The sequence below is a fragment of the Mus musculus genome, chromosome X (assembly GCF_000001635.26).
Source record: "Mus musculus strain C57BL/6J chromosome X, GRCm38.p6 C57BL/6J".
Lineage (NCBI taxonomy): Eukaryota > Metazoa > Chordata > Mammalia > Rodentia > Muridae > Mus > Mus musculus.
The window spans coordinates 105,920,560-105,931,213 of record NC_000086.7 but is presented as its reverse complement, the minus strand read 5'-3'; the positions used below and the strand labels follow the sequence as shown (position 1 = coordinate 105,931,213).

Below are 10,654 nucleotides of genomic sequence, written 5' to 3'. Positions count from 1 at the left end.
GTTTTCTTCTCCTCCTCCTCTTTCTCCTCCTCTTTCTCCTCCTCCTTCTCCTTCTCCTCCTCCTTCTGTTTCTTCTTCTTCTCCTCCTTCTCCTCCTCCTCCTCTTCCTCCTTCTTTTCCTCCTCCTCCTCCTCCCTTCCTTCTTCCAGGGAGGGCAGACTTGAGAGGACTAGGAAGTGAGTGCGATGGGGTTTCACAATGTCAAATTCCAAATAATCAATAGAAGTACTGTGAAAAGACATAAAAAAATGTATATTAGAGGCTGAAGAGACTGCTTAGTGATTATGGGCACTTGCTGTTCCCAGCACCTACATTGGGTAGGTCATACCTGCTTGTAACTCCAGTGCCAGGGGTCCAACATTCTCTTCTGCAGTGTGAGGACTTGTGTACATATATACATCCAGGCTCTCTCAAACATACATACAACATTTAAAAACCAAATCTTTATATGTTAGTTAGCCAGGTGTGATGGCATATGCCTTTAGTCTAAGTTCTCAGGTGGCAAAGGCAGTTGGATTTCTGAGCTGAAAGCCAGCCTGATCTACAGAGCAAGTTCCAGGAGAGCCAGGGCTGCACAGAGAAACTCTGTCTCGGAAACAAACAAACAAACAAACAAACAAAAACCTAGTCTGATTGTTGGAATGCATTGTTTGAAAAGAGACTCTTCTCTTGTCATTCTAGTCCAAAACTGCAACCCTGACATCTAAGCATGACCAAAACTGTTGCATATTTCAGGAAAAATAAACAGAATGAACAAAATAAAGGGAATGAACATGTGTTCCAGAATAAATGTGGGCACAAAGTTGGAAACTTCAAATTTAGAAAACTTATTTGTGATTTGCAGAGATTATGAATGAAAAATGAAATGAGGGGGAAACGATTTGGATCAGTTGGTAAGTGAGATATACCCCCAATCATATCAGATTGAACTAATGGCTGACCTGTGTGTGACAATTTCAAGATTGTTCAATATCAAAAGAATTAGATGTCAATGTCCAGTTGATCATATATATATAAATACCTGTAAGTATCCTTAAGTATGATGGGGTACACCTGTCTTCTAAGCACTTTGGGAGGCTGCAAGGACAGTCCAAGTTTGAGGCCAGCCTCATATACATGTTGAGTTGCAGCCTAGTCAGGACTGTATAGCTAGAATTTTTCTCATTCTCTTTCCACAAAAGGTAAAAATTCACACGTGTAAGCGTTGGCAAGCTGAATATTATAATGAAATATATAGAAGAAAAATTAAGAATATTATAAAATAGGAAAGAAAATATTTATATTTTGGGTGGCTATGGAGATTAATGATTAAGAGTGTGCATGTGGGGGAGGGGTTAGGACATAGCTCAATGATAGAGTATTTGCCTAACATGCACAAAGCCTTGGGTTTAAAACAGCATAAGAATGTATGTCCACCCTCCCCGCAAGGATGGATGTTTGGCTGAATGTGGAACTTGTGCATTGGTATCCTCACCCATTAAAATGTTAGGTCTGCCTACTTTGGATGGTTCAAGCATGAGATTAAGATAAAGGATCTGTGTAGTGGTCGACATATAGTAAATTCTCAATAAACGTAAATGGGGTGTCATTGTTTCACCAATTATGTGGAAGTAGAGAGGTTGGACCAAGAGCGCATTTTCAGGATAATGTCAAGATACATCCCTGACACTTTGAGGTCAGCAGTAACTGAACTGGACCCCACTAAGAAGAGGTGGAGGGGATCAAATGACGTCGACCGCCTTAGCAACAGGCTCCCAAAGAAGGTGAATTTCCGTAGCCAATAAGACACTGAGCTCTGGCAGAGGTAGCCAATAGATGACGGAAAGAGGAAGAGGGAGGACGCGCCAATTCTCCTGCCCAAGCCTCGGCCCAACAAAATGGCGTCGGCATAGGCCTTGCTTTGTTTCCGTGGCTCTTGCAGCAGCAGCAGCAGCAGCAGCAGCAGCGGTAGCGGACTCTGAGCTGGGAGGACGATCCAGCACTATCTGCGGTGACTACTAAGATCCCAGTACTTTTCGTTCAGCCACTGGCGCCGAGGAGCGCAGAACGGTACCCAAGGGGTTGCCAAGCCAAGCGGCCGTCCGAGCCAAAAACATGACCGCTGAGCCCATGAGGTAAAACGCAAGCCCTTGTCACGGGCCCCGGCGTTCTGCTCCCGGGCGCCTTCCACTCGAGTGGGGTGTTTGCAAAGACGTGCGCTAGGTGCCCTAGGCCCGCGCGCGGCTTCGCGGTCAGCGGCATCGTTTTCCCTCTAGGTGAGCGGGGCTGGGGGAGCGCGGTGGGAAGCCCCAGCTGGGGCTTGGGGTGTGTGTGTGTGTGTGTCTATGTGTGTATGTGTGTGTCTGTCTGTCTGTCTGTGTGTGTGTCGGTCGGGGGCGGCATGCGGCGCGCGCGTTGCCTTTCCCGCCTCCCGCCGCTGCGGAGCCGGGAGCCCCTGCTCGGCTCACGCCTCCGTGCCCGCGGCGTCGAGGCCTGGGGGCGGGGGGTGTCGCGGGCCACCGAACGCTTGCGGTCAGTCTTTCGAATCTCGGGGCCTAGCGACTGCGTGGGGAAGGAGGGGGGAGGGGGGGGGAGAAGGTGGATGGGGGAGGGGGAGGGGCGGAGGATGGGGAGGGGGAGGGGCGGCGGGAGGAAGTGAGATCCTGGAACTAGCGAACCCCAATGGTCGCCTCCACTGGAAGTCCTCCAGCTCTCCGCGGCTCCGAGAGGAGAGCCGAGCATTGGAGGTAGGAGGGCCGGGCCCGGAAGGTACCTCTAGAAGGTGCCTTTTCGCCCCCCGACTCCAGATCCTGGAGGGTTATCTTGGGGACCCCTGGGCGGCTGAGACGGAGAGCGGGCAGCCCAATGCGGGCTTTTGCTTTCTGAGAACAGCGGCCGACGACTTTGCAGGAGAAGTCCGGTTTTTGACGGGACATCGGTTGTTGTTACCCCCTGCGGTTTGGGACACGTTCCGTGAAGTAGTTAGATCGTGCTTTTATTTATTTGTTCCACGAGGCATGTGGAGCGGGTTAACGGGGATTCACCAGAAGATTTATTGCAAAGGTAGAAGAGAGCCCAGGCCCGATGTTAGCGATCAAATACGTTTACGATTCAGGCTGTTTTTCCACGCGTTTCTGATTTGCTTTTTGATTGTTTGGAGTAGTTAATCTGAAATGGATTCCGCTTTTATGCAGATACCTTGCTTTTTTAGGCAGTTTGATATTTGACCTTTTATCCCAAGATTGAATTCGGTGATTTTTCTTCTCGAATGAGATGCAAGCTTGGTGAATAGTGGCAAAACGAAATTATAGGTAGCGTGGATCATAATTGCATCTGTAATTGGCAAAATGTGCCGTTGGGTGACTAGGACATCATGGCTTTGAGCACTTTAGATTGTAGAATTTGAGAACGAGCCTATCCGATTATTTTCTACCTTAGCAAACAGTGCATCGATGCTCTCTTTACTTAGGGAAAATATACTTCAGTTCTGTTTGTTTGTTTGTTTGTTTGTTTTTCGAGACAGGGTTTCTCTGTGTAGCCCTGGCTGTCCTGGAACTCACTCTGTAGACCAGGCTGGCCTCGAATTAAGAAATCCGCCTGCCTCTGCCTCCCAAGTGCTGGGATTAAAGGCGTGCGCCACCACGCCCGGCTTATACTTCAGTTCTTAAAATACAGGCACTTAGTTGTGTAAAGATCATTGTCTTCCTTTATGAATTTGTGTTAACTGACCCAAGTAAAACAAATCTTTTTTTTTTTAAATGGAATATTGAGCAGTATTGGCTGGTTAATACCAGGCATTCATGCTCATTTACTTACAGTTCAGTATGACTTCTAGGTTTTACTTCATGTCTTAGTTGTCTGTATTTAAAACCATAGTTGCTTCTTTGTGGATGGTGAAGCTGGATACTGAAGGATTTGAAACCAGCCTGACTCAAAGCTAAAAATCTCCAAACAGAAAACAGGTGTTGCCTGTATCCTCTACCTATCAGGAGGCTGAGGAAGTTCAAGACCAGCCTGCTCAACATCGGATGGCTGTTGCAAAAGGAAAAATACATAGGTTGGATTTGGATTTTCATCCTTCCTTTCTTGCCTTCATTTTGAGATATGTAAACCAAACTGGCTTTGAACTGAAGGGTAATCACAAACGTCCCAGGGCTGGCATTACAGGTGGCACCATGCTGAGTTTTGCGAGGTTGGAGATTGAGCCCAGAACTCTTATATGTGTTAAGGAGGCATGCTTCCAACTGAGCTACCCTCCCTCCCCTTCTCTTTTCCATAATGGTGATCTTGTGCCTCTGTGCTAACTCACTACTCTCTAAGGCTGCAGTCTGCCCTCCTTTTGCATTTTATTTTGAAACAGTTTCACTAAATTGACCAGGTGAGAGAGAGAGAGAGAGAAAGAGAAAGAGAAAACAGACAGTCCTACCTACAGAGGTCAGCGTGTGCTCTTCCTTTCAGCACATGGGTGCAGGTGTTAGAACTCAGGTTCCCAGTCTTAGCAGCAAACAGGTTCTCCCTACCTACTGAGCCATCTTGCCAGTCCACGTGTATCTTTTTAAAGGTGTATCTTCCTTCTAATTATGTTTTTGTCTGTGTATTTACACGTGTGTGGGCTGGAGGAGATGTGTCTTTCTTACTTGTTCTGTTACTGTGAAGAGTCACCATGACCACAGCTACTCTGATTGAAACATATGATTGGCAGCTCGCTTGCCGTTTCAGAGGTTTAGTTCATTATCATCATGGCAGGGAACACTTCCGTTTCCTGGCTCCTTTCAGCTTTGCTGACTGCCTCACACTTTTCTCTCTTGGGCTGGTTCCATGCCTGGTCTTCAGCTTCCCTTTGAAGGTATCTCACAACTCTGGCATCTCCAACATATTGAGGTCTCTCTAGGTCTCCACATACGGGCACCCCTCCCACCAGGCGGCCTTCGGTGACTTCTGAGTCACAGAGGAGATTCCATAATCCCATTCGTGTCTCCAGAACCTCGTGGCCAATGCTGCCAAATTCTGCTGCTTGCTGGGGCTGGAACCCGGTCTCCCGCCTTCAGTTACATTTGCCTCAGCTTCCTGTTGTTCCTGGTTTCCTTCTCTGCTGCAGCAGAGGAAATGCAGTTGGGTGGAATGTCTCGCCCCGAGGACTCCCTTTAGCCTGGGGCTTGTCTTTAAACTTTGTATTTAGTATCTCTCTGAGCACTGAACGGCATTCCATTATACTCCCTGGCTCATCTTTTCCTTTGAAGCTGTACACTTGATGTTTCTCATTTTCCAGTTTGCTCCTTTTCATTACAGATCTGCATAAGAATGATAACTAATAACCACACTAGGTCAGTCAGTATGGCCAATATTCATCTGTCTTAAAATCTCCTCTGCTAATGGCATTAATCTAAAACTCTTCAGTTTATCTTTGGACTGGTTTTTAGGACAAGGACAAAATGTCCCAATAGTTTCTAGGCTACTTACTAGTATTCTCCTGCACTGAAACTTGACTTGTCACACAGTTCAAATCTCCTTTAGCACTGTTTCCCAAGCTCCTAATAGGGATGGCCACCAACTGATTTTCTAGTCCAAAGCCCCAAACTCTTCCACAGTCCTCCAGCAACCAGCATGGTCAAGTCTGTCACAGCAATACCCAACTCCTTGGGACTAACTTCCTTTTTTTTTTTTTTTAAAAAAAATAATGTTATTTATTTTTATTTTCTGTGCATTGGTGTTTTGTATTAAGTCTTCGTGCGGGCATCTTATCCCCTGGACTGGAGTTACACAGTTGTGAGCTGTCTTTTGAGTGCTGGGAATTGAACCTGGGCCCTTTGGAAGAGAGGCCAATGCTCTTTTTCTTTCTTTCTTTTTTTTTTTTAAGATTTATTTATTTATTAATTATATGTAAGTACACTGTAGCTGTCTTCAGACACTCCAGAAGAGGGAGTCAGATCTCCTTATGGATGGTTGTGAGCCACCATGTGGTTGCTGGGATTTGAACTCAGGACCTTCGGAAGAGCAGTTGGGTGCTCTTACCCACTGAGCCATCTCACCAGCCCTGAGGCCAATGCTCTTAATTGGTGAGCTATCTCTCCAGATCCCCGCTTCCAACTTCTGTTTTAGTTGCTGTTCTGTTGTTGTGAAGAGGCCCTATGACCACAGAAACTCTTAGAAAAGAAAATCTTTAGTTGGGAGCTTGTTTACGGTTTCAGAGGTTTAGCGTGGTCTGAGTATGGCTGAACTCCATAGCAATAGCTTAGAGCTACATTGTGATCTGTAGGCAGGGAGGGAGAGACAGACACACAGAGATTGGCTGGGCCTGGCATGGGCTTTAGAAACCTCAAAGCCCACAATCCAGAGATGCTACACCTACTCCTCAAATAGTCACTTCCTAATTAAACATTCCAATATGTGAGCCTTTGTGAGCCATTCTTATTCAGATCACAAGGCCAGAAGAGGCTGTTGGGGTCCCTTGAAGCTAGATTTACAGGCAGCTGTGAACTGAACTCTGGTTTTCTACAGGAGCTCTTAAGTGCTGAGCCATCTCTCCAGACCCAATTTGTATATTGATTTTCAGAATACTACTTCATCTTCCCCATTTTGCAGAGGAGGAAACAGAATGTGATAGAAATTTTAGAGCTTGTAATTGTGTTTTGTTCTTTCTTTTTGGTTGAGAAAAGGTCTCAGTATGTGGCCCACGATGGCCTTGAACTCTGTTGGTAGTCCCAATTCAGCTTCCCAAGTGCTAGGATTGTAGGTATGGACTACCACTCCTGACTCCAGGAATTGAATTCCTTTAATTAAAGTTGTGTGTGTGTCTGCCTGTGGCAGCCAGAATCTGGATCCCGTGGAATTGGAGTTATAGGTAATTGTAAGCTGTGACAAAGGTACTGGGAAACTAGAGCCCTCTGAAAGCGACCTTAATTGCTGAGCCATTTCCAACACCAAGAGTTTTATCCTGAAGGAATTAGTGCTTGCTCTTTTCTGCTCTCCTCTGCCCTGTTCTCCTCCACTCTGCTCCCCTCCACTTTGCTCTCCTCCCCTCCCCTCCACTCTCCTCCCTTCCTCTCCCTTCCCCTCCCCCTCTCTTCCCCCTCCCCTTCCTTCCCCTCCCTACCCTCTCCCTCCCCTTTCCTCCTCTCTCTTCCCCTCCCCCTTCTCCCCTCGTCTATCCTCCCCCTCTCCCTCCCCCTCCCTTCCCCTCTTCCCTTCCTTCCCCTCCCCTCCCCTCCTTCCCTCCCCCTCTCCTCTCCTGCACTCTGCTCCCTTCCCCTTCCCCTCCTCCCTTCCCCCTCTCCCTTCCTTTTTTCTTCCACAGGATTTCTCTGTGTGGTCCTGGCTGTCCTGTCCCAGAATTTGCTGTGTAGACCTGGCTGGCCTCGAGAGATCTGCCTGCCTCTGCCCCCAGTTACCCTTTCTTAGTGCCCTTATAAAAGGTTTTTTTTTTTATTATTATGTGCATTGATGTTCTGCCTGCATGTATGTATGTGTGAGGGTATCAGATCCCCTGGAATTGGAGTTACAGACACTCGTGAGCTGCTATGTGGGTGCTGGGAATCGAACCCAGGTCCTTTGGAAGAGCAGTCAGTGCTCTTAACTGCTCAGCCTTTTCTCCAGCCCTCTTAGTGTCTCCTTGAGCTGCCAAGTTGAGCTGGATTTTGGCCGTTTTATTTTAGGCTCAAATTTTTTGATAAAAGTAGTTTTTTCTCCCAGCTGTTTTTGATATACTGCAATTCACTTTTTACATTTAAATTTACAATATAGTGAAGTAAGTGATCAAACATTTTGAAAGACCCACAACGTGAGGACTCCCCCATGTTCTGACTCAGGAGAGGTGATACCCCAAAATCACCCACAAGAAACGGTCTTGCTGCAAACTGCAAGAGGATTTTTATTCAAGGGCACTCGGGCCCACGGTCACACACCACGTGGCGCCCCGAGTAGCTAGATAAGGGGGTATTCAAAGGAAGAAACCACAGCTCAAGGAGGTGGGAAGGGCGTTGTTGGAAAATACCAAAAATACCAGTTAAGAGTCACAAGGAAGTGCAAAGTTACAAGAGGAATACCTGGTAATTGTGAGGGTTATTTCTCAAGACAGTTTCTAAGAGCCCCTAACAATAGCACATTTGCATAGTGGGTTCCAGCAATGGCCAGGGTGACTTTCTTTGAATGAATACTCTTTGAACCCAGGAAGTGGGTGGGTGGAGGGATGTCGCTATCTGTTTTATGATTAGCATACCTTGGACCATTGAGCCACAAAGATCACATTCCCAAGCCTGGGCCCAAAGGCCTAGAATTTTGTTTTTACTACTCTTTTAATTTAATTCCAGGAATGTCTTAAAATATGCAGTATAACCCTTGTAAATAACCATTTATGTAGGCCCGATGGTGGGCTTCCAGAGGCAGAGGCAGAGTCAGGTGGATCTCTGAGTTAGAGATTGGCCTGGTCTACAAAGTGAGTTCCAGACAGCCAAGACTACACTGAGAAACCTTGTCTTGGGGGGGGGGGGCTGGAAAGTCCCAAAAGACAAAAAAAATCACATATATAGATGTAGTATGTTACTAAACTACTGCCCTGATTATTGTTGTGGATGAATTTCATGGGGGGGGGGTGTCTTAGTTAGGGTTTTATGGCTGTGAACAGACATCATGACCAAGACAAGGCAAGTCTTATAAAACAACATTTAATTGGGGCTGGCTTACAGGTTCAGAGGTTCAGTCCATTATCATTAAGGCATGGCAATATCCAGGCAGGCATGGTGCAGGTAGAGCTGAGAGTTCTATGTCTTCATCCAAAGGCTGCTAGTGGAAGACTGACTCCTAGGGAACTAGGGTGAGGATCTTAAGCCCATACCCACAGTGACACAGCTACTCCAACCAGGTCACACCTCCAAATGGTGCCACTCCTTGGCCCAAGAATATACAAACCATCACAGGGGGTATTAAGGGTGAAGTGTTACTAGTCTCTCTGGTCATAATGGTCAAATTTATAGAAAAGTAACCAATAGGCAGTGCTTGAGCCAAGCCCACAGTACCCAAACTATCAATCTCAGGCCCATTTTCTTCATTGCTTCACCCTTTCTGGCTTGATTATCTTTTAATGTGAAACAGATATAATGTGCACAGCTCTACTTTATCATTAATTTGTATTTTTTGGGGTAGCAATTCCAGATATTTTTCTTAATTCAAATTTTCTAAGTAGGAGAAAAGCTTACTTCTAATTTTTTTACTTGTGTTTAAAACAAACAAACAAACAAAAAACAAAACAAGAAATATTCTAGGGCTCTGTGGTAGAAAAATGCCCAATATTGGCAAGAGCCAGGAATATTTAAAAGGTGACTTGGCTAAATTATATGCTGAATAATCAGTGTCTTACCTACCTTTAAGAGCTTTCCTTTCCTTTCCTTTCCTTTCCTTTCCTTTCCTTTCCTTTCCTTTCCTTTCCTTTCCTTTCCTTTCCTTTCCTTTCCTTTCCTTTCCTTTCCTTTCCTTTCCTTTCCTTTCCTTTCCTAATTATTGGGCTGGAGAGATGGCTCAGTGGTACACTGACTGGCTCTTCCAAAGGTCCTGAGTTCAAATCCCAGCAACCACATGGTGATTCACAAGGATCTGTAGTGGGATCTGGTGCCCTCTTCTGGTGGGTTTGAAAACAGCAGCAGTGTATTTGATGTATGTGAGTACACTGTGGCTGTCTTCAGACACATCAGAAGAGGGTGTCAGATCCCATTAGAGATGTTTGTGAGCCACCATGTGGTTACTAAGCCACCGATGAGGTTACTCCCCATCCTGACCCAGCTTTCAATGTAATCGGAATAATAGACTCCTCACTTTTGGCTTAATGATTTCTTTAACATTTGTTGTTGTTCATTTGTTTTGTTTAGTTTTGTTTTCTCAAGACAGGGTTTCTCCCTGTGGTCTTGATTGTCCTGGAATTTGCTCTGTAGACCATGCTGACCTCAAATTCAGATCCACCTGAATCCAGAGTTCTGGGATTGAAGAAATGCACCTTTGTTTCCAGAGTTCTAGGATTGAAGAAATGCACCACTGCCCCCTGCCTAAACTTTTTTTTTTTTAATTTTGATATTGTTTTGGTTGGCTGTTTTATTTTATGGCATTGGATTGTTTCAAGTGTTTGACACTATGAAAAAATCAACATCTGATCAACTAAAACTTGTATATAAAGATCTTGGTATAGAGAGAGTTGATGGTACAGAGATTTGATGGGACTTCTCAGTCTAATCCTTATGGCAACTGATTATTTGAAATGCTGACAGTTCAATATTCTTTTATTCCCTTCCACCCAGTCTTGGGGTTGGGGATCCAGCCAAGGGCTTTGTGTATGCTAGGCAAGCACTCTACCACTGAATTCCATCCCAGCTGTTACTGTCTGTCTGTCTGTCTTTCTTTTTGTCTTTCTTTCTTTCTTTCAGTAGGAAGCTTATTTAATTAAACAAGGTGCTTTATGTGAAAGAACTGTCTAGGATTCATTTTCTTTCTTTTTGGTTTTTCAAGACAGGGTTTCTCTGTATAGTCCTGGCTGTCCCAGAACTCACTTTGTAGACCAGGCTGGCCTCGAACTCAAAAATCTGCCTGCCTGTCTCTGCCTCCTGAGTGCTGGGATTAAAGGTGTGTGCCACCACCGCCTGGCCTTTGTGTGTGTGTGTTATTTTCTTAAGTTCCTTCTGGAGCTGAGGACTAA

At 45.6% G+C, this 10,654-nt stretch overlaps 1 protein-coding gene across 1 annotated transcript in view; it reads left to right on the top strand.

Moving 5' to 3' along the window:
* Positions 1–1,841: 1,841 nt before the first annotated feature.
* Atrx (ATRX, chromatin remodeler) overlaps positions 1,842–10,654 on the top strand; it is a 131,758-nt gene continuing 122,945 nt past the window's right edge. The window contains exon 1 of the mRNA NM_009530.2: positions 1,842–2,114. Within this exon, the coding sequence (NP_033556.2) occupies positions 2,095–2,114 (20 nt within the window). The 5' untranslated portion in view covers positions 1,842–2,094. The remainder of the gene's footprint in view (positions 2,115–10,654) is intronic.